At 45.1% G+C, this 24,438-nt stretch overlaps 1 protein-coding gene across 2 annotated transcripts in view; it reads left to right on the top strand.

The window, feature by feature from the left end:
- The window catches only part of LOC137866822 (NLR family CARD domain-containing protein 3-like), a 17,225-nt gene extending 442 nt beyond the window's left edge, over positions 1-16,783 (top strand). The window contains exons 2-12 of one of the 2 annotated variants that reach the window (XM_068702979.1): positions 2,749-2,830; positions 2,904-3,068; positions 3,821-3,934; positions 5,494-5,607; positions 10,726-10,804; positions 10,908-11,136; positions 11,294-13,097; positions 13,195-13,368; positions 13,512-13,685; positions 15,078-15,124; positions 15,257-16,783. In XM_068702979.1, coding sequence (XP_068559080.1) covers positions 2,763-2,830; positions 2,904-3,068; positions 3,821-3,934; positions 5,494-5,607; positions 10,726-10,804; positions 10,908-11,136; positions 11,294-13,097; positions 13,195-13,368; positions 13,512-13,685; positions 15,078-15,124; positions 15,257-15,828 — 3,540 coding nt within the window. In that variant the 5' untranslated portion in view covers positions 2,749-2,762 and the 3' untranslated portion in view covers positions 15,829-16,783. Of the gene's footprint in view, positions 1-2,748; positions 2,831-2,903; positions 3,069-3,820; positions 3,935-5,493; positions 5,608-10,725; positions 10,805-10,907; positions 11,137-11,281; positions 13,098-13,194; positions 13,369-13,511; positions 13,686-15,077; positions 15,125-15,256 lie in introns of both variants that reach the window. The other variant, XM_068702978.1, reaches the window with a different exon arrangement.
- The last annotated feature ends 7,655 nt before the right edge of the window (positions 16,784-24,438 follow it).

Here is a 24,438-nt window from a genome sequence, read left to right as displayed (position 1 = left end):
TTTCAAAGTAAAGGATCGCGTGAGTTCTTTGTGATTAAGGAACAGAAGAGTAATTTAAGATCCTGTTATTTATTATTATTTAGACTACAGTCAGATGTAATATGAAGTATTTTACTGTGTACTATGTGAATAATCTAAATAACAGGATCTTAAATTACTGTTTTAATCCCAAATAACGTAAACTAAAAGACACGCGATCCTTTACTTTGAAATCCGGACCGGAAGTACTCCTTGGATGGATGTGCGGCAGCTTTAGAGCGGACGATGACGTCATCCTGTACATAAGAAACTTAATTTAGATTTAGAGGAGCTGTTGTTCTAATGTTTATTATTATTAATATTATTATTATAATTATTAATATTATTATAATTCTGATCATCATTATAATAATCATAATTATGATTATTATATTTGTATTATTATTGAGGTACTTTACCTCCTATAGATGTATCCTGATGTACTTCAGATCCTCTTGAGACCTTGACAGTGAAAAGTGATCCAAAGATCATAAAGTTATGAATTATGAACTCTGAAGGTGTTTCTGAGGCTCAAGATGCTCCAAACAGAACAAACTGTCTCACATTTAAAGTCCTCAATGTCTTCATCTGATGTGGTTTTAATGCTTCAGAGGGAAGTCGGCTCTATAGCGCCCCCTACACAGCTTACACCATGCAGCCCTCGCAGTACGTTTCACATAGATGTGTGAATTTTGGTAAACTCACGTATCACATGTAGACTTAAAAAAAAGTCTCCTGGAGCCGTCCTCCAAACCCAACCGGAAGTCGGCCATTTTGAATTTTGTATCCATTTCTCGTGTTTGTTTTTGTTGCTCTTTCCAGGCGCTGAACTTCAGTGAACTCCTCCTAGAGAACGAATCACATCAACGTAATATTTAGTGAGAACAATCTAAAGACCTTAGTGATGAAAAGTTATCAAAAGATTAAAGGTTTCATGGAGGCTGAGGACGTGGTGTGGCGGCCATTTTACATGGTTCACCGTCATCCTTCAATCTGCTGTAACTCGACTGTTCTTTGTCTAAACTGTCCCAAACGTGCCATGCTTGATGAGAGTCGAGGCTTGAGGACTTCTGCAGGCCAATATGAACTCATAGTCACAGCGCCACCTACTGGCAGCCGTTGTTATGAGGGTTTCAGAAGTACAGAGGTCCAAACACTGAGCGGACCCTCTGAACAACATGTGGTTTCCTTTATGTAAAGATAAAGACTTTAAAGTGTTTGGAGAGCAGGAATGAGCTCACAACAGTTTAGAGTCATGTCAGTAGGCATCAGTATAAACCACCTGTAAAGCAGTAAACGGTGAGCTTCAGGTTACGAGTCACAATAAATGATGCACACTACATTGAGACAACACATCACTAAACATCTGCAGATGAAAGCTCACAGTGTTTCATTGAAGGGTTCAACTAACAGCCAGTTGAGTCCACTTTCCTCTCTCAGCTCTGGATTCACTGACGCTCCTTTCTCTGGACTCCTCACTCGTCTCCTCACTCGTCTCCTCTGTCAGCGTGTTCTACTAGATTACTGTCAGACCTCCAGGAGACACACAGAGAGTTCAGAGAGATGCTTTTACTTTGACAGTCTGTTATGTTACACTGAAGCCAGAACCCTCCACATGAACGAGGGAGGGAGGACCATCAATGCTGCTTCCAGCTTTAACTCCATTTCTGTTACCTTCATTGAAGACAAACATCTAGTATTTCTGTAACTTCTTGTTGTGAGACTGAATTCAAAAGTCCCTTTGGTTCCTTCCAAGACAAAAGACTAGAGAGCATTGAGAACGTCACTTCTTAGAGATGACTCTGCAGCTCAACGTGTAATGGAGTGAGACCTCTGCTCGCAGGAGGCCGCGGACCTCTCGCTCTTTCGTTGTTGTTTGAGCAACGAAGTCACGCTAAGAAAAATCAGCTGGATCCGGCTTACAATGAAAAAGTATTTATAATTCACAAATGCTAAAAAGACAATTACAAACTGAATTACACTGTCGACAGTAAGGAATCGCGAAACCGAGTTCAAAGACTCTCCCCCCCTACCGGCCTACAAACGCCAGTTTACAGTAAAGAGGATCGCCAAGAACTGAACAACATCTCTCCTAACAATGTTTTTATACCCAAAAGTCAGTAGTTTACTTTCAAAAGTCCATTATCAGCTTTGTGATTGGCTGGAATCCGATTGTCTCCTCCTGTCCTCGGACAATGCTCTCCATTGGTCTAAGTGATCCGCATAATGTCTGAATAGTGTCCTCTGGTCCGACCTGTCCTCCTCCTCATAAAACTGCGTTTACCCGACCCCCATGTTTTCTTAGGGCTGTCTTCATCTACATCTCTGTTTGATCAATACGTCTCCTTCCCCCACTGTTAACACCCCACATTCCTGAAGTCGGCTCACCAAACTCATCACATTATCATACAGTTGTTTTCGGATCTGAAAAGCCCGTCTCAAAGGTCTCTCTCTTTCCCTCAAAACATTCAGTAACTGTATTTTATAGTTTGATACATAGAATGATTATACTTTTATGATTTAACACTTTTCCAAACAAACATGTTATAACATTATATCCACCACTAGGAGTGATTATTAAACACATTAACATTGCTTTTTAACTTTAAATTCTTCACAAACGTGACGACAACATGGAAACTGTCCCATGAGTGTGTTCAGTGTTGAGGTGAATGAGCTGTGTGTGTTTGTCCTGATGAAGAGACATAATGTTGTTGTGTTTGTGTGAAGGTTTGGACTCTGCTATGAATCAGTGTGAGGACAGAGAGGAGGGAGTCCCTCCCTCTACAACCAGACACACCAAAGCTCAGAGGTGAGATGACCATCTCCAACTGTCCATGACTCAAAGTCCTTCATCCACTGACTCTGTTTCTACATGTGACCAGGACCCATCAGGGACCACACTGTCCTGGACCTGGACCTGGACCTGGACCTGGACCTGAACCTGAACCTGAACCTGAACCTGAACCCAGCTGTGTGTCCATGAAGAGTGACTGGTCTATGGAGCATCCTATTAACTTCAAAGATGGACGCCACTCTGTTGATCAAAGGTGAAGATTTCAAACTGATAATAATAATAATAATAATAATAATATTCAGTGAAAGCAGAAGTTTAGGGGGTGGGAGTGAAGCATTGTGGGGGTTTGTGATCAGGAGAGAGGAGTGGAACACTACCTTCTGTTGGGAACGAAAAGGAGCGTGTTTGAGTTATCAGCAAATATGAAAAACTAAATTATTAACATCAACATAATTATTAATATCAGTAAGATTATTAACAATGATTAGTAATAATGGGGCACCACCCTGAGAACAGGGACCAATAACCAAACTAAGCTATAAAGTTTGAACAGGTTTTAAACCTTTACTGACTCAGATGAAGTTCTCTGAGCACCAACACTTGTCTTCATTGAAACACAGTCACACTGGGAGCTGCCCAGTACAACCAGTCTGACACTGAGACGCTCCACTGGAGCAGCTGGAGGTTCTGGGTGCCTTGCTCCAGGGCACTTCAGCAGTGTCCAGTGAGGGAGGGAGAGCTCCATGGAGGGCTTGGTGAGACCTGTTGGGACTAAAGCAAACTGACTGGTGAAGAAGACAGTGAGCTGAAATACTGAGCTGTTGATTCTCAGTGGGATCAGCAGGACTAGTAAACCTTCACCACTACAGGGACTCACCTGATCCACATCCAGATATCACTTCACGGACCTTTACCTTGTGTTGGTCTCTGAGTGGACAGACACAATGTGAGCTGGTTCTTCATGATTGAATGATGATGATGATGTAATGTCAGTGTTTCTATCAGTTCACAGCAGCAGAGAGAAACGTCTCCTGGACCCAGCTGTGTGTCCATGAAGAGTGATTGGTCTATGGAGCATCCTATTGACTTCAAAGATGGACGCTGTTCTTATGACCCAAAGTAAGTTCTTAAAACAGATGAAACAGATGACTAGCTGTTACACAGATACAAATTTGGTCGTCTATCAATGATAGTTGACGAGTCTGGAGGAGATGAAAGCATGAATGACTCTCTCAGGTCAAAGGTCAAAGGAATGACCTGATTCTGCTTCGCTGTCTCAATTGAGTAAAGCAGATCTGCACAACTTTGATCACCTGAGCATCAAAAGTCAAGTGCGAGTCAGAAATAACACCCAGGTTGAGGGCTTCATGCTGAACATTATTAGATGAAGCTCCCAGACTGGAGGAGAGATCATGAATGCAGAAAGGGGCCAGCAGGGGTCATTATAACTACTTCATATTTGGAGTCATTTAGTTCCAGGAAGTTTTCAGACATCCAAGTTCTAATGTCGGCAAGGCAGGACATGATACATGAAACAGTGGTGGAGCCAGACTTAATGGGATGTACAACTGGGTATCATCTGCGTAGCAATGAAACTCTGTATTATGTTGACGTATGATGAGTCCTAGTGGTGACATGTACATGGTGAACAGGAGGGGACCCAACATAGACCCCTGAGGGACCCCACAGAAGAGAGGAGGCCCCTCCAAGCATTACAGAAAAGGACCAGTTCAACAGATAAGACGTCAACCAATCCAGCTCCACATCACTGATGCCAACAGAGTTCTTTAGACGGCAGATTAAGACATTGGCCCAATCTCCACCCTCACGGACTCACAGACTTTGAGGCGCGCTCCCGTAAAGTCCGTGAGGGTTTAATTCTGTCCCACTGTCAAATCATCGGGTGGCTAAGTAGGGCCGTCCTTCAATCAGGGAATCGGTGGTTCGCTCCCCGGCTCTGGCATCGCTAGTCACAAGTTAATGTGTCTTTGAGAAAGACCCTTAACCCTAAAAATTGCTCCCGTAGCTGTGCCTACGGTGTATGTGATAGAATCTGAATTGTAAGTCGCTTTGGATAAAAAGCGACCTTTGATGAAGGGAATTCATAAGGGAATTACCCACAATTCATTGTCATGTGATGTTAAACATGGGGTAACCAATGGACGCATGGAGACGTAAAAAAATGATGATGTGTTTCTATCAGACTCTCTGTTGTGAGATCTCCAGGTTTTAAACCTTTACTGACTCAGATGAAGTTCTCTGAGCACCAACACTCTTCTTCATTGAAACACAGTCACACTGGGAGCTGCCCAGTACAACCAGTCTGACACTGAGACGCTCCACTTGAGCAGCTGGAGGTTCTGGGTGCCTTGCTCCAGGGCACTTCGGCAGTGTCCAGTGAGGGAGGGAGAGCTCCATGGAGGGCTTGGTGAGACCTGTTGGGACTAAAGCAAACTGACTGGTGAAGAAGACAGTGAGCTGAAATACTGAGCTGTTGATTCTCAGTGGGATCAGCAGGACTAGTAAACCTTCACCACTACAGGGACTCACCTGATCCACATCCAGATATCACTTCACGGACCTTTACCTTGTGTTGGTCTCTGAGTGGACAGACACAATGTGAGCTGGTTCTTCATGATTGAATGATGATGAAGATGTAATGTCAGTGTTTCTATCAGTTCACAGCAGCAGAGAGAAACGTCTCCTGGACCCAGCTGTGTGTCCATGAAGAGTGACTGGTCTAATGGTCGTATGATTGACTTCAAAGATGGACGCCGTTCTTATGACCCAAAGTAAGTTCTTAAAACAGATGAAACAAATGACTAGCTGTTACACAGACACAAATTTGGTCGTCTATCATTTATAGTCTTTGATTTGTCATTATGATCTCATTTCTCATTATGATCATGACACAATATCTTTAACTACTTGTTTTAGGTTTTACATCAGACAGGAAGTAGCATTCTGGATATCATTACATTACAGTCATTTAGCAGACGCTTTTATCCAAAGCGACTTACAATAAGTGCATTCAACATTGGTAATCAAAAGAAATACTAGTCACCAGAAGTCATAAGTACATTTCCTTTTCCAAACAAGCATCTAAGAGCATGAAGCAGAGCATAACTCAGAGCCAAAGTACAGTGCAGAAACAAGAAAAACAGTTAGTGCTATAAGTAGTACGAATACAATAAGTGCAACAAGCTAGTATGAAAACAATAAGCGCTAAGTGGAAGGCTCAGGGTAGCACTTCCTGAAGAGGTGGGTTTTCAGCCTGCGCCGAAAGATGGGCAGCGACTCCGCTGTCCTGACGTCAGTGGGAAGTTCATTCCAGCACTGAGGGGCCACGACAGGAAACAGACGTGACCGGGTCGATCAGCCGCCAGGACCTCTGAGCGACGGGACGACCAATCGCCCCAAGGCAGCAGAGCGAAGTGGTCGGGCGGGGGTGTAAGGCTTGACCATGGCCTGGAGATAGGAAGGAGCTGTTCCTTTCACTGCCCTGTATTCTAGCACCAGAGTCTTAAACTGGATGAGCTCTTACAGGTAGCCAGTGTAGAGAACGGAGAAAGGAAGTTGTGTGGGAGAACTTGGGGCGATTGAACACCAGGCGAGCTGCAGCTTTCTGGACAAGCTCCAGAGGTCTGATGGCCGTCGCCGGGGCTCCGGTGAGTAGAGAGTTGCAGTAGTCCAGGCGGGAGATGACAAGAGCCTGGATGAGAACCTGCGCCGTCTCGTCAGTCAGGAAGGGACGAATCCTCCTGATGTTGTAGAGCAGGAATCTGCAGGAGCGTGTAACGGATGAAATGTTTGCCGAGAACGACAGTTGGTCATCCAGGGTCACACCCAGGTTCCTCGCAGTCCGAGTTGGCGTCACCACGGTATCATCAATGGTGATGGACAGGTCCCGGTGCAGGTAACCCTTCCCCAGGAGGAACAGTAGCTCAGTTTTGTCTAGGTTGAGCTTGAGGTGGTGTGTCGTCATCCACTTCGAGATGTCAGCCAAACACGCAGCGATGCGTGTCTCCACTTGGGTGTCACCGGGGGGAAATGACAAGACCAGCTGGGTGTCATCGGCATAACAATGGTAGGAGAAGTCATGCGAGCGAATAACAGAACCCAGAGATGTTGTGTAGAGCGAGAAGAGAAAGGGGCCCAGGACTGACCCTTGCGGAACCCCCGTAGTCAGCATGCGTGGTTCCGACACGGCCCCCCTCCAGGTCACCTGGTAGGATCGACCCGTCAGGTAGGATGCAAACAGGGAGAGTGCAGAGCCTGAGACGCCCATCCCCTCGAGGGATGAGAGGAGGATTTGATGGTTCACAGTGTCAAACGCCGCAGACAAATCCAGGAGAATCAGGACAGAGGAGAGAGAGTTAGCTCATCGCGGCGTGAAGCGACTCTGTCACCGCAAGGAGGGCCGTCTCTGTCGAGTGACCCACTTTGAACCCGGACTGGTGGGGGTCCAAAAGGCTGTTTTGGTGGAGATAGGAAGACAGTTGGTTAAAGACAGCACGTTCAAGTGTTTTGGATAGAAAGGGTCTGAAGTTCTTCACATCAGAGGGGTCAAGTGATGGTTTCTTCAGAAGGGGGGTGACTCTGGCGGTCTTGAAGGCCGTGGGAAAGCATCCTGAAACAAGAGATGTGTTGATGAGGTGGGTGAGGAAAGGAAGGACTTCAGTCGCAATAGACTGAAGAAGAGGGGAAGGGATCGGGTCAAGGGAGCACGTGGTGGGGCGGTTAGATGTAACAAGGTTGAGGACCTCGTTAGGGGAGAGAGGAGCCAGAAAGGGTAAGATGGGGCGTGGAGATGGGAGGGAGAGCTGTGAGGGCAGGATTGGACAGGGAGAGAGGGGCTGAGAGGAGGATCTGATATCGTTTACCTTCTTGTCAAAGAAGTTGGCAAAATCATCAGGGAGAAGGGAGGAAGTAGGAGGAGGGGGTGGGGGTTGGAGGAGTGAAGTGAAAGTTTCAAAGAGTTTTTTAGGATTGGAAGCAGAGGTTAGGATTTTAGAGCGGAAGAACGCAATCTTTAGCAGTAGATAGAGAGGAGGAAAAAGTGGAAAGAAGAGCTTGGAAGTTAAGAAGGTCCTCCGGGAGTTTGCCTTTTCTCCATTTAGACATATCATCCTAACTTTAGTTGCAGAGGTCTGGAGACTAGAAAGACTCGGAGGAGGAAGTCTCCCCAATGATGCTGTGGCCAAATACAGACCCTTTGTTTCAGTGATGTGACAGATCAACAGTATGAAGTCTTGGTACATCTGACTAACAACACAATGATAGAATAGAAACTACACCAAATATGAAAAAGTATCACATCAGATGTGATTATAGTTGTTTCTAGTTGTAGTTGTATCTAGTGGTGGAAGGTATATAAGGTATATAAAGTAAACCAGTTTGAATTTGACCTACGATATAATTTTTGACAATACCGTGCAGCCAATAAAATAACTTCTACTGTCTAATCAAAGCAGAGATAATAACCTGTTCTATTTCATCCTTACTGACTGCCAGAGGCAGTGCTTAACTCTGGATATCTTCTGTCTCGCGCAGGTCGAGTCTTTATATCAACAAAGCCACCTGTGACCTCGGATGACCGCTGTCATCGATACGTTCCGGTATCAGTCCTTTTTCATCTTCGCTGAGTGGTTCACGTCTGTCGACCTGAAGGATGCCTATTTCCATGTTCCCATTGTGCCTCACCACAGGCAGTTTCTTCGTTTTGCCTTCAAAGCCGGCACTTCCAGTTCAGGGTGCTCCCAGTCGGACTCTCCCTCTCCCCACGGGTGTTCAACAAGGTGCGTTGCTGCTGCCCTTTCCCCCCTGCAATCACAGGGCATGAAAATACTGCCCTACTTGGATGATTGGCCGATCTGTGCGCCATCCCGGCTTCAGGCGGCACAGGACACTGCTCGCCTTCTCTCTCACGTGGCCCGGTGGGACCTCAGGGTGAACATGGACAAGAGCTTTCTGAGCCCCTTTTAGAGCATAACCTTCATTGGTGTGGCTCTGGATGCAGTCACTATGAGTGCCTGTCCGTCACCCCAGCGTGTGGACGACATCCTCCACAGCCTCTCCCCCTTCCGAGGGGGCAGGCGGTTGCCCTACATTCTTTTTCTCCGCCTATTGGGCAAACTGACAGCTGCCTCAGCTGGTTTGCTGTCAATGCGCCTCCTGCAGAGATGGCTGAACAGCCTTCACTTGGACGCCAAGTTGCACAGACACAGGGCAATAACAGTAGCAAAACAGTGCCTACTCGCTCTATCCCAATGGAGGGAGAGAGCATATCAGCAAATCCGCACCAGATCCGCAAATTTACTATAGGTATCCTGTGCCCTTCTGACTTGGGCTGCCCCTCGCCTTACCAGCCTTCGGGCAATGTACCTACCAGGAGAACGTCACAAGCCTCCACCGGGGGAGTGGCAGCTTCATCCAGACGTAGTACAGAACATCTGGGGTCTCTTCGGCAGGGCAGAGGTGGATCTCTTTGCCTCAGAGATGTCGACCCACTGTCCCCACTGGTTCTCCCTGACGGAGAGGACCAGTCCTCTGGGTCAGGATGCCCTGGCTCACACGTGGCCAGAAGGGCTTCTTTATGCCTTTCCACCGTTCCCCCTGATCTTGCCAATGCTTCTCAGAGTTTTTCAACAGGCCACAGAGTCTTGCTAGGGGCCCCCTTATGGCCAGGCAGGACTTGGTTCTCCCTACTACACAGACTCTGCTGCGATTGCATCCCCCGAATGCCCCTGCATGGGACTTACATATGGTATTGGACACCCTATGCTTGCCGCCTTTTGAACCCCTGGCACAGGTGGCGCTGAGATGGCTGGCGACCAAAACGTTTTTTCTCCTTGCCATCACTTCAGTTGAACATGTGGGCGAGCTGCATGCCCTGTCGGTGAGTGAATCATGTCTGAGGTGGAACTCAGATGGCTCGGTTGTTACTTTGTGGCCTAATGCAGCGTTTCTCCCAAAGGTGCTGACACGCTCACATATCAACTAGCCTATCCAGCTTGCGCAGTTTGACCCCCCATCAGGAGAGGAGAGGTCAAGGCTGCTGTGCCCAATGCGGGCCCTCAGAGCGTATGTGCATACGGCGGTCGGAGCAGCTCTTTGTCTGTTATGGTGGGCCTAAGAAGGGCTGTACTATTTCAAAACAGCGCCTGTCCCACTGGATAGTGGAAGCCATTGCCTATGCATACAAGGCGGGCGACCGTGCTCTCCCATCCGAAGTGAAGGGCCACTTTACCAGGAGTGTCTCCACATCATGGGCAGCCCTGAGAGGTGTGCCTGTGGAGGATATATGTGCTGCGGCCTCATGGGGATTCTCCGTGCACATTCACCAAACACTACAGGGTTAACGTTGCCACCCCTCACCCACTGGGGAGGGTTCTTTGGCCAAGTTCCTCTGCCTGAGGTATACAAGGTAAGTACTTGTGATTCCTCGTGACTCTGTTGATATAAGTCATCCAGTGTTAAGCACTGCCTCTGGCGGTCAGTAAGGATGAAATAGAAAGAAGGTTACGAATGTAACTACGGTTCTATGAATCCTGGATGACCGCCAGAGTTCTTGGTCACTCGGAATTCCGTGAACTCGCGAGAAGATTCCGTAGGACTGATCTCAGGATGACAACGGAACTTGATGACGGGGGTCACCCGAGGTCACAGGTGACTTTGTTGATATAAAGACTTAACCTGCGTGTGCGCGAGACATAAGATATCCAGTGTTGCGCACTGCCTCTGGCGGTCATCCAGGATTCATAGAACCGTAGTTACATTCGTAACTTTCATTCAGCATCTGGTTTTCATTGTGATCAATCATGACAGAACACAACATCTTTAACTAATTGTTGTATTTGTGTTAATGGTACAAACAGAATGTGAGCTGATTGTTCATGATTCCTCCACAGAGAGGACCAGGAGAGCTCAGAGGTTCCCAGAGGTCAGTCTGCCCAGCAGCATCAAACACACCTGGACTCCATATTTATGGTTTGTACTTTGTAGACCAGTGGATTGTCAGTCTGTCCAACATGGATCTGATGTTTGGTTCCATGGTTTTAGTTTGTGTCATTCATAGAATCTTCTGTTCCAGCTGCTGGAGGAGAACATCGTCACTTTTGTGAAGAACGAGCTGAAGAAGATCCAGAAGGGACTGAGTTCAGATTACCCAGAATGCTTAGAGAGTCAGAGGGAGGATGAGGAGGTGGTGGACGGTGAGGATGAAGAGCAGAGGAGGAGCAGCAGAGAGGCATTTGTGACGATCACACTGAACTTCCTGAGAAGAATGAAGCAGGAGGAGCTGGCTGACTGTCTGCAGAGCAGTAAGAGGATTTCTAAAGATTTAACATGCTGGATAAATGTGACGTTTACTAATGTCTCAAGAGATGGACCAACATATATTCATATACAGTATGTTGACATATTGGCCTCATCATTTATTCATTGATGTTCTTTGTTTTTATTCAGGAAGTCATTCAGGACTTCCTGCTGCAGTTTGTCAGCGTGAACTCAAATCTAACCTGAAGAAGAAGTTCCAGAGTGTGTTTGAGGGGATCGCTAAAGCAGGAAACCCAACCCTTCTGAATCAGATCTACACAGAGCTCTACATCACAGAGGGAGGGACTGCAGAGGTCAATGATGAACATGAGGTCAGACAGATTGAAACAGCATCCAGGAAACCACACAGACCAGAAACAACCATCAGACAAGAAGACCTCTTTAAAGCCTCACCTGGAAGAGAGGAACCAATCAGAACAGTGATGACAAAGGGAGTGGCTGGCATTGGGAAAACAGTCTTAACACAGAAGTTCACTCTGGACTGGGCTGAAGACAAAGCCAACCAGGACATACAGTTCACATTTCCATTCACTTTCAGAGAGCTGAATGTGCTGAAAGAGAAGAAGTTCAGCTTGGTGGAACTTGTTCATCACTTCTTCACTGAAACCAAAGAAGCAGGAATCTGCAGGTTTGAAGAGTTCCTGGTTCTGTTCATCTTTGACGGTCTGGATGAGTGTCGACTTCCTCTGGACTTCTACAACACTGAGGTCCTGACTGATGTTACAGAGTCCACCTCAGTGGATGTGCTGCTGACAAACCTCTTCAGAGGGAAACTGCTTCCCTCTGCTCGCCTCTGGATAACCACACGACCTGCAGCAGCCAATCAGATCCCTCCTGAGTGTGTCGACATGGTGACAGAGGTCAGAGGGTTCACTGACCCACAGAAGGAGGAGTACTTCAGGAAGAGATTCAGAGATAAGAGGCAGGCCAGAGGGATCATCTCCCACATCAAGACCTCACGAAGCCTCCACATCATGTGCCACATCCCAGTCTTCTGCTGGATCACTGCTACAGTTCTGGAGGATGTGTTGAAGACCAGAGAGGAAGGAGAGCTGCCCAAGACCCTGACTCAGATGTACATCCACTTCCTGGTGGTTCAGTCCAAACTGAAGAAGGTCAAGTATGATGGAGGAGCTGAGACAGATCCACACTGGAGTCCAGAGAGCAGGGAGATGACTGAGTCTCTGGGAAAACTGGCTTTTGATCAGCTACAGAAAGGGAACCTGATCTTCTATGAATCCGACCTGACAGAGTGTGGCATCGATATCAGAGCAGCCTCAGTGTACTCAGGAGTGTTCACACAGATCTTTAGAGAGGAGAGTGGACTGTACCAGGACAAGGTGTTCTGCTTCGTCCATCTGAGTGTTCAGGAGTTTCTGGCTGCTCTTCATGTCCATCTGACCTTCATCAACTCTGGAGTCAATCTGCTGTCAGAAGAACAAACAACCTCCCGTTGGTCTGAAGTCTCTAGAGACAAACCTGAACTAACACATGTCTACCAGAGTGCTGTGGACAAGGCCTTACAAAGTCCAAATGGACACCTAGACTTGTTCCTTCGCTTCCTCCTGGGTCTTTCACTGGAGACCAATCAGACTCTCCTACAAGGTCTGCTGACACAAACAGGAAGTAGCTCACAGACCAATCAGGAAACAGTCCAGTACATCAAAAAGAAGATCAGTGAGACTGTGTCTCCAGAGAAAAGCATCAATCTGTTCCACTGTCTGAATGAACTGAATGATAGTTCTCTAGTGGAGGAGATCCAACAGTCCCTGAGTTCAGGACGTCTCTCCACAGATGAACTGTCTCCTGCTCAGTGGTCAGCTCTGGTCTTCATCTTATTGACATCAGAAAAAGATCTAGATGTGTTTGACCTGAAGAAATACTCTGCTTCAGAGGAGGCTCTTCTGAGGCTGCTGCCAGTGGTCAAAGCCTCCAACAAAGCTCTGTAAGTACAGAGAGAGTTAGATTCATATATCATACCTTAAATACGCTGCTGTCTTTTCTACTTATTGTTTATTTTGTCTTCATCCTTGTCTTTTCAGACTGAGTGTCTGTAACCTCTCAGAGAGAAGCTGTGAAGCTCTGTCCTCAGTTCTCAGCTCCCAGTCCTCTAGTCTGAGAGAGATGGACCTGAGTAACAACGACCTGCAGGATTCAGGAGTGAAGCTGCTGTCTGTTGGACTGAAGAGTCCACAGTGTACACTGGAGACTCTCAGGTGACCCTGTGAATTACTTTTCTTGGACTAAGTTTAAAGTTTACACACAAACACATTGGTGATGACAGTAATAAACATAAACCTTCCAGCACTCACAGTTCCCTCAGATTATGTGACATGTGTGTCGTTTTGTGTGTTTGCAGCCTGTCAGGCTGTCTGATCACAGAGGAAGGCTGTGCTTCTCTGGCCTCAGCTCTGAGCTCCAACCCCTCCCATCTGAGAGAGCTGGACCTGAGCTACAATCATCCAGGAGTCTCAGGAGTGAAGCTGCCATCTGCTGGACTGGATGATCCACATTGGAGACTGGAAACTCTCAGGTATGAAGAGGCCTGCTGCAGCTCTCTGCAGAGGGAGAGCTGGAGACTTGTTCTCTGTCACACTGTCAGCCTGGTCAATAGTTGATGTTTTGATGCTCATCATCTGTCACCAGTGTGTGTTGCTCTTTACTCCAGACATCATTGTGAAAAGACAAACAGACAAAGAAACAATCTGTTTAAAGCGTCTTGATGAATTATCACAATAGGAATGTTTTTCTGTTTCAAAGGAGTTCAGCTTCACCTGGTTCTGGTTTGTTCTGCAGGGTTAGGGTTAGGGTTCCCTGGCTGATAAGAGTCGACTTGTTGAAACTACAGGTGACAGTTGGCCACAGACGCTCAGTGAAGAACCAACAGCTGATTGTGGACATGGTGTGTCAGAGCCCAAAGAGGTTTATTTAGGACTGGACCAAAGTTCTAGGGGGACACAGGCAGTGCTCTGTGGCTGCAGACGGACTTGAACTGTAATATCTTCACCCCCAGATTACAGATAATAGAAACCAGTGTTGACTGTTGCTAGGAGACAGGATGTGAATGGCTTTGTACATCCAAATACTTCTATATTGACAACGGATCAGCTGACTCTGTGTGATGGTGAAGAGTCGTGTGGTGCTGATGAACCCACAGAGAAGCGTCTCCATCTCTGCAGCTCTAGCTGCTTTTGAGCTTTTGAGCCTCTTTTAGCTCCTAGTTTTGGTTCTGCAGCACATTTCCTGTTTGGTTCAGTCTCAGTGTTTCAGCAGCTGTTTTCATCCAACAAGCTGTGATGAAGCCTCTGTTCACTACCTGCTCAGCAGCAAACAGCAGACAGACTCAGTCAGAGACTAGCTGGTGAACATAGTGGAGCATTCAGCAGCTAAAGAGACAGATGTTTCCCTCAGTAGGTGGTGGAGACCAAAAACAGAGCTAGAAGAGAGAGAACAGTGGACTTCATTCATCAGGTGACACAAACACAAAGACTCCTGATGAGTCATCATGTTGATGTGTAACTGCTGGATGTGGAAGCAGCTGGTTGATATCATGTTAGACACGCCTCCTTTCTAAGATGATGAGATGTCACATGTTGTGTTTACAGCTTGTTGTCACTGAACCACAAGTGGACAAAGAAATCAGCTGATGCAGGTTTAAACATGTGATTCAGTGACTGACTGGTGGAGGAGACTGAGTGTGAAATGATGATGATGCTCAATATAATCCTGATAATAATACATCATGAATAAGTGAACAGGATGAGCCGTCGTCATGGGCCTATCACAAGAAGCTCCGCTGAAGTCAAAGAACATGAGATCCTGATGAATCATAAGTGCTCCATGTGAACATGAAGAACAAAGCTCTGTGATGACAGGATGTAATGTCCATGTGTCCATGCTGCTCTGACCCCCCTCCTCCTTTCAGGGCGGAGCCTGCTGGAGTCCGATGGGTCAGACCGGGTCTGAGGAAGTGTGAGTGTGCTTTGAATTTGATTGATGAAAACAAAGCGTCTTCAAACTGTGACATCACTCATTCACATCTCTGATGTCATCATCAAACAGATTAATAACTGCAGCTGTATTGTGTCTTGTTCTCTCCATCAGACTCCTGTGAACTCACACTCGACACAAACACAGCACACAGAAACCTCAAACTGTCTGACCACAACAGGAAGGTGACACATGTGATGGAGGTTCAGTCATATCCTGATCATCCAGACAGGTTTGACCATTGGGCTCAGCTGCTGTGTAGAACTGGTCTGACTGGTCGCTGTTACTATGAGGTTGAGTGGAGAGGAGAGATTTCTGTATCAGTGAGTTACAGAGGAATCAGAAGGAAAGGAGACGGTGATGACTGTTGGTTTGGAGAGAATGATCAGTCCTGGTGTCTGAGATGCTCTGATGAAGATGGTCGTTACTATGTCTATCACAATAAGACAAGAACACCCATCTCCTCCTCCTCCTCCTCCTCCTCTGGTAGAGTAGCAGTGTATGTGGACTGTCCTGCTGGCTCTCTGTCCTTCTACAGAGTCTCCTCTGACACACTGATCCACCTCCACACCTTCAACACCACATTCACTGAACCTCTGTATCCTGGGTTCAGGTTCATCTCCAGGTCCAGGTTTGGTTCCTCAGTGTCTCTGTGTTCTCTGGAGGAGCAGAGTCTCCTCCTCTAGAGGAACGTTCTCTCTGACCACGTAGTTCACTGTGTTCAGGATCACACACAGCTGATGTTAGGACCAACCTGATCTCTCAGTGGTTGTAGATGCAGTTGGAGCAGGTGAGGGGTACCTGAGCTGGTCTGGACTTTGGGGGGTTGAGAGCTCTCTGGGTCTTGTGGTGAGCGAGGTCCATGTGATGACCTGAAATGATGTGTTGTCTGAGAGAAGCTATGAAACATCTTTGACTTTGTGTAGAAAACTGAACTTTGTTGTCTTGAAACCTCCGAATGTCAAACAAGAGTCTTTGTGGATCAAACTCAGCATCTGTGGAAAAAGAGTCTCAAGTTTAAAGAGTTGTTTTGATCTGAACAAACTAAATTCATCATCTTTAACCATCGTGTAACAAATGAACAAACAATAATGAACAATGGTTCACAACCTCATGTATGCAGATCTTTTGTTATTGTACTATAACCATTGTATTATAAAGGGGGCAGTCCATAACCTTGCTGAAGAGTACCTATATCTGAAAGTTTACTCTGTTATATAATCTTACGCTTGTCAGAAAATGAGTGTAACTTGTTGTTATTGTATCATTTATATTTACTGTGATATCATGTATCCATACAGCCTGTTGAGAACATACAGTGGTGTATCTATGGAACACTGTGTCACAGTGAGCAGGTGTGTCATACGTCCTGAGTACCGGCAGAGGTCACTAAATTCAGAATAGACGTGGGGGGGGGGGGGGGCTTTCTCTGGTAATAAATACCTTTGATTCTAAAGATTAGGGTTGTTGGTGCAGTAGTTGAGGAGAAGCTGTAGGAGGATTGTTAGATGTAAAATTAGATTTGTCTGATCTCCGGACGTTTGACAAAACACTTTGCTCACTGGATTGAGTTGTATTGTATTTGTGTCTAGACCACTTTGTTCTCTGTAATGGAATCAAAATAAATCTACTCTGAACTGACCTAAAGAAACGAGTGGAAATTCAACTATTTTTACTGCTCAATTTTTTCATCTTGTGCGGGACATCGGAACCTCTGAGAGAGGGGTCTCCTCCTCCAGAAGCCTCTTTAAAAATCATTTTAGAACGTGCGGGAGCCCCTTGCGCAACAGTGGGTTTCTGTACACTCTGACAAGAAGCCAATCAAATCTAATAATGAGATAAACGCAGTACTAAGGCTATCATTATCAACATCCACATGAATATTAAAGTCACCTACAATCATTACTTTATCTATTTTAAGGACTAGACTTGATAAGAACTCTGACCTGGGGCCAGGTACACTATAACTATTATAATTGGCTGTATTGTTTTCCAGGTTGGGTGTGAAAGACTAAGAAACAGGTTTTCAAATGAGTTATTTAATTTAGGTTTAGGATTTAATAATAGACTTGAGTCAAAGATGGCTGCTACTCCACCTGTCCTGCTGGCTCTCTGTCCTTCTACAGAGTCTCCTCTGACACACTGATCCACCTCCACACCTTCAACACCACATTCACTGAACCTCTGTATCCTGGGTTCAGGTTCATCTCCAGGTCCAGGTTTGGTTCCTCAGTGTCTCTGTGTTCTCTGTAGGAGGAGAGTCTCCTCCTCTAGAGGAACGTTCTCTCTGACCTCCTCGGTCGGAGCCTTGAGGAATGTGAGTATTAGTATAATTTGGAGGAGTTGATTAATTTAGGCTGACATATTCTTCATTACACAGCCAGGTTTCAGTAAGAAAAAATAAATCAATATGATTATCTGATATTAAATCATTTACTAATACAGCTTTAGATGACAAAGATCTGATATTTAAGAGACCACATTTAATGATCCTATTTTGTTGCACTGTTGCGTTGGTGTTAACTTGGATTAGGTCATTTTGTTTAACTCCTCGGCTGTTTACTTTTAATTTAATAAATTTGAGTGGCCGTGGGGCAGACACAGTCTCTATGGGGTTTTGGGGGGTATTAGAAGACTGACACTCTGCTTCCTGGTCTGAACTCTGGGTTGTCATGGATTAGGTCCACTAACAAACTGGATCAGATTTGTAAAAATGAGATCCGCTCCATCCATGAATGCCATCACTCCTAAGCAGACTAGGTTTTCCCCTCATAAATATATAATATATATATATATGTGTATATATATATATATATATATATATAATATAATATATATATATATATATATATATATATATACATATATAAATATTATATACAGTATATGGATCTGATCCATATACATGCACAATTATATGTATATATTAGTGCTGGACAACGATTACAATTTTGAATCGTGATTAATCTTATTGTTATGTGCAAAATTCTATAATGAATTCAAAAGTAGTGTATTGCGCACTTTTATTTTAAAGTACTGCTATCTGAACAAAAGTACAATAACATTTGGTTTGAATCACTTTAAACAAATAAGGTTCTTTTTAACGGCAGTATTCCTTTACACTGTAGCAGTTCAGCCGGTGTTCACAACTTTATCTTCATGTGTGTAATCGATGGAATTTTAAATATACCTTGAAAACTGCAAACCTATCTACATCATGTTTTTATGTTTGTTAAATTCTCAGTAGTGATAACTAAATGATATGCTTATTATACATATTCCAAACAAAAACACTTTAAAAATTCTACAAAAGTAATTTAAATGAATCATTTATTTTTTGCTTTTTTTGGTATTTTGGTCAGACACATATGCAACGCTGAGCTGTACAGGGAGGGACTTAGGACCCAGAGGAATGTAGGTGAAGGAAACAGGAAGAGACTGAAAAGACGTCACACAAAAAGCTGTTCACCGCTCGCTGCCCGGTGTTACGGTTTAACCAATGCATCTGTTGTTGTCGTAGTTACGGCAGCTGTTGCAAATTGACGCATTAATGTGAAGGTCTCCAGTTAACAGGGTCCCTGGTTAAACCGTAACACCGGTTCTTGTGTTAAAAATGTCCGTTTAATAATAAAAAAAAACTGCGTTAACGCGTTATAAAATAATTGTCGCCGTTAATTAATTAATGCGTTAACGCGATATTAACGCGTTTACTTGCCCAGCACTAGTATATATATAAACACACAATTATATATATATATATATATATATATATATATATATGCACAATTATATGTATATACAGTATGTATATATGAACATGGCGTCGCGTGCGTTTGCGTTACAGAGTTCTTCTACGTGACACATGTTTGCACAAAACAGGCTCCACAGATGATGATGTGTGTTGATGAACTGCTCACTTCCGGTTTCAACACATAAACAACAAGCAGCGTTTTTAAACTCGAGTTGACTTGTTTCCTCCAAAGACTCTCCGGTATCTTTTCACCATAGACATGTATGAGAAGGTTTGACACTGTGTGGACACATTAAACACTGCAGCACTCACGAGGACAGACACGTGTTCTCTTCCTGTTCTCAACAGCTGTCGTAACCATGACAACAACAGACGCGTCCGGCTGAAAGTCTCCGGTTAAAGGGGTCGCTTGATAAACCGAAACACCGGCAGTAACAACGTGAGCTCGGCGGGTCTTTGTGAAACGTGCCGGTGGTGTTGACGTCTCCGTAGCGGTTCAACATGAACTATAATTGGGTTTGTGTGAATCTAACGAGCAGTCTGTTATCTTTTTATTTATTTTTATTGATAGTAGGCATCAGTTAGACATTTACAGATGTCTTTCAGACAATGTACATTACATGTGCAGATTTTCAGATGATGCAGAACAAGGAGTGAAAAAACACAGAAAAAACCCCAAAAAGTAACAAAGAACAAAAAGAGAACCATGTATAACTAGGGAGTAATCTATTCTCTATGGTACATTCATTGATTTATGAAAATAACATCAGATCTATGGGGGGTTACGTATGGAACACATTTTTCCCAATATGACAAAAATTGTTCCAGTTTGTAGTTAATATGCTGTTATCTTCACCATGTTGTAATGTCCATTGTAATGTCCATGTTGTAATGTCTTTTGTAATGTCCATGTTGTAATGTCCATTGTAATGTCCATGTTGTAATGTCCATGTTGTAATGTCCATTGTAATGTCCATTGTAATGTCCATGTTGTAATGTCCATTGTAATGTCCATGTTGTAATGTCTTTTGTAATGTCCATGTTGTAATGTCCATTGTAATGTCCATGTTGTAATGTCTTTTGTAATGTCCATGTTGTAATGTCCATTGTAATGTCCATTGTAATGTCCATGTTGTAATGTCCTTTGTAATGTCCATGTTGTAATGTCCATTGTAATGTCCATGTTGTAATGTCCATTGTAATGTCCATTGTAATGTCCATGTTGTAATGTCCATTGTAATGTCCATGTTGTAATGTCCATTGTAATGTCCATCCATGTGTTCAGAGTGGGACTCTCTTGTGTCACCATTTCCTGGTGAGTCTTTTTACCGGCCACCAGAAGTACATTTATTAAATATGTGTGTCTTTTTGACATTGTTTTAGGTAAATATCCCAGATACATGGAGTTACTTTCTAGAGGTATTTCACCTTGATAAAGGTCTGTAGGACAGTGTGTATCCTGATAACAATCCCAACAAATATGGTCATGATTTGCATTTTGGTTTCCACATCCTCTCCAGCAGACAGAAGGGTTTCTATCATGGTGTTTCTGAGAGGGTGTAATAAATGTGTAATAAAATACCTTACCACATGTTTCCACCTGAAGTCTCTCCGTGTCTGTGAGCTGATACACTTCCATTGAAACGTCCATATTACTGTCATTCTTCCTCAGATATTGTTCTTCCTCCCCCTTCTCCCATTTTGTTTTGATATAAGAGGTTGAATGTGTTTTAAAATTCAACAGACATTGATATATACAAGAGATGAGTTTACTGCCTATATCAGAGTTATATGCTTTTCTAAACAGTTGTATCAGATGTGTACTCTTTGTCATATTTTTCATCTTCGTGTTCACATAATGTCGCATCTGCAAGTATCGATAGAAGTCCTGTTTTTCTAGTGAGTGTTTCTCTTTAAGAGTTTCTAAACTCATAACTTCATATTTTAATGTCACATTAACGTCTTTGTACTTTGCTCGTCTCTCTCCATGTTGAGCAGGCTTGTTATGCTGTCTATCATTGTGCATTATCACTCGGAGACGAGTGTATTGTGTCACATGAGCGCCCTCTGCTGGTGCCCCTGCAGACTTGAGTGGTGCGCCCCGCTTTCCGTGACCGGTGTGCAGCGCGCTGTCTCCGTGGTAGGCTGACCTGTGACGAGCTCCGTCGTGATATCTGTACAAGTTCATTTTTGTTTGTAGAATTGTGTTTCGATTTATAATTTATAGCAAAAGCTTTTTACTGCTAACTTTAGTTAGCATGAATAGCATGCTAACAAACGGTTAGCTTAAGCATGTATTTCTTTCTTTGGCAGAGTTCAGGAGCTTGTGAGAAACCCTGAAGTCCTTCTTTGTGTTACCGGTTCTTCTGCCGTCTCATCGCGGGGGAGCAGCTTCAACACGCCGCTGAGTGTGTTCACGTCATTTCTTCCACGGTGCCGTGAGTCTCCATTTTGGCTTTGGTTAGTGAATGTTGACTGCTTTTAAAACGAAGTGCTAAGTGGTGCAACTCTTGCTTGCTGCTAGTGAAATTGTGAATTTATTTTCTTTTCCCCACTCGTTTTTTTCCTGGACATGTTTAGCAGATTTCGAATTTTAAAGTGATATTTATTTTGTCTGTGATATTTTGTCTGATATTTATTTTGTCTGATATTTATTTTGTTTGTGTATATTTATTTTGTCTGTGATATTTATTTTGTCTGTGATATTTATTTTGTCTGTGATATTTTGTCTGATATTTATTTTGTCTGATATTTATTTTGTCTGTGTATATTGTATATTTGTTTCCCTTTCTCAATTCACACATTCTTAGATTTTGACTTTTACGCTCCTCACTCCCAATGGACAGGTCTGATTGTCTGGGGTTGGTAGGGTGGGTTAGGGTTTGACTCACCATCACTGACTGTGGGTTAGGGTTTGACTCACCATCACTGACTGTGGGTTAGGGTTTGACTCACCATTACTGACTGTGGGTTAGGGTTTGACTCACCATCACTGACTGTGGGTTAGGGTTTGACTCACCATCACTGACTGTGGGTTAGGGTTTGACTCACCATTACTGACTGTGGGTTAGGGTTTGACTCACCATCACTGACTGTGGGTTAGGGTTTGACTCACCATTACTGACTGTGGGTTAGGGTTTGACTCACCATCACTGACTGTGGGTTAGGGTTTGACTCACCATCACTGACTGTGGGTTAGGGTTTGACTCACCATCACTGACTGGGTTAGGGTTTGACTCACCATTACTGACTGTGGGTTAGGGTTTGACTCACCATCACTGACTGTGGGTTAGGGTTTGACTCACCATTACTGACTGTGGGTTAGGGTTTGACTCACCATTACTGACTGTGGGTTAGGGTTTGACTCACCATTACTGACTGTGGGTTAGGGTTTGACTCACCATTACTGACTGTGGGTTAGGGTTTGACTCACCATTACTGACTGTGGGTTAGGGTTTGACTCACCATCACTGACTGTGGGTTAGGGTTTGACTCACCATTACTGACTGTGGGTTAGGGTTTGACTCACCATCACTGACTGTGGGTTAGGGTTTGACTCACCATTACTGACTGTGGGTGGCTCAGGGGGAGGAAGCCTGTCACATCTACCCTCATCATGCTATGGTGATTCAGAGTAAATGTGGTGACACACACACACACACACACACACACACACACACACACACACACACACACAGCTGCTGATGTGGGATCGAGTGAGCAGTCTGCACCTTCTGTGGGTCAAGATGTAGAGCATGTCCCAGTGGACCTTCTCAGTGACTGAGTGAAGGAGAATATTGTCTTATGTCTTCAGTCAATTCCAGCTGATGATGTCAGTGTGGCTCGTTCTGCCATCGCTGATCTCTCCGAGGTTCACCTAACAGTGAGCGACCACAGTTATGAGCCACACTCTTTCAGGGGGACAGCACTGACAAAATCTCCTCTGAGTGGGAGGAGTCTGTCAAAGTGTATGTGGTTAGGAGGAGCATTGAGGAATGTGACCAGCAGAGGAAGTATTGAGCAGGCTGAGGGAGGGTGATGCTGTGAAGGTTGGTAGTGTGACTTCTTCATGCCTCTAGCCGACGTTTATGACACCAAGCCACCCCCACTGAGACTGCTGCTGACTACTGGATTCAGCTTAACAAAGCCATTGACACTGCTGTTGAGGGACTAAAAAGACAGGTCAAGACCCTTGACACCCCCTGCCGTGAAGTAACTGTCATGTTCATCACTCACTGTCCTGATCCTGAACTGTCTCTAGTCTCTCTAGGCAAATGTTTGACTGTTGGGTCTCGGCTCATTGTGGATGGTCAAAGCGATGACTTGATTCTTGGAAGCAACGTCATGAAACATCTCAGTCGGGCGCTGAAGACATCTGGAGATTTCTGGGAGAAAGTGCCACTTTCAGATCAAGCGTCTAGTGATGAGGAGGCCCTGCCGCAGCTGTGGGCCACTGTGGAGAAATGGAGGGGCGGCGAGATTCCTGACAAGGTGGGCACTGTAAACATAAACATGCTGTGAGCCTGGAGCCGGTGAAAGAACCGCTATGGTGGGACGGATTGTGACGCCATTGTGGGGCGGTGGATGGGTTCCAGTGAGAGTCATTAAGCCTTCCAATAAGCCAGTGACTCTGAAACGCAACTGCTAGATTGCTGACTTGTCTCCCTGTGTGGACTTTGACACTGACTATGTGAAAGACCAAGCTGACACCGGCAGTGAGAAGAGCCTGACTGTTGACTCGGAGCGTTCTACACACAGACCTGGCAGCTCTGTGCTCCATGAGTTAGGACTGCAGGACGTTGACGTTGACTCAAGTGACCTGTCCCCATTCTGGAAGGTGAAGCTGGTTGATCTGTTGGCCAAGTACGAGTCCATCTTTTCCCGTCACAGTTTGGACTGTGGAAAGGCCAAAGACTTTGAGTGATAGCAGACCCTTCAGACTGCCTCATCGTCGTCTGTCTCCTTCACACTGTGAGAAGTTGAGAATGGCTTTGAATGAAATGGAGGAACAAGAGATCATAAGGAAGTCTACAAGTGAGTATGCATCACCGCTTGTTCTTGTTGGGAAAAAGAACGGAGATCTGCAACTTTGCACAGACGTTCGTTGGCTGAATGCAGCACTGTGAAGGATGAAACATCTCTCACCACCAGCAGATGCTCCAGCTGCTCCTGGAGGAACGCTTTCTTCTCAACCACGGACCTGACCTCTGGATACTACAATGTGGAGGTCCATGAGGAGGATCAGAAGGTCACCATGTACATTCTGCTCCACAGTGTAGGACTACTCTACTGTGAGTACATTCTGCTCCACAGTGTAGTACTACTCTACTTTCAGGAGCTTAGGGACCCCCCCACAGGCACAGGGGGAGAGGCTGTAGTGGGACTGCTGCCACCTGGTGGTGAGACACAGGTATGGATGCTGCACTCAAAAAGTCTGCCAGCCTCACAAGAAGAGGACCAGGGCCGGAGGACCAGGGCCGGAGGACCAGGGCCGGAGGACCAGGGCCGGAGGACCAGGGCCGGAGGACCAGGGCCGGAGGACCAG

The sequence above is a fragment of the Cebidichthys violaceus genome, unplaced genomic scaffold (assembly GCF_023349555.1).
Source record: "Cebidichthys violaceus isolate CVI_PGR_0920_01 unplaced genomic scaffold, fCebVio1.0.p SCAF_9, whole genome shotgun sequence".
In the NCBI taxonomy this organism is placed as follows: Eukaryota; Metazoa; Chordata; class Actinopteri; order Perciformes; family Stichaeidae; genus Cebidichthys; species Cebidichthys violaceus.
The sequence above is the reverse complement of the archived record's forward strand: the minus strand, read 5'-3'. Positions and strand labels throughout refer to the sequence as shown.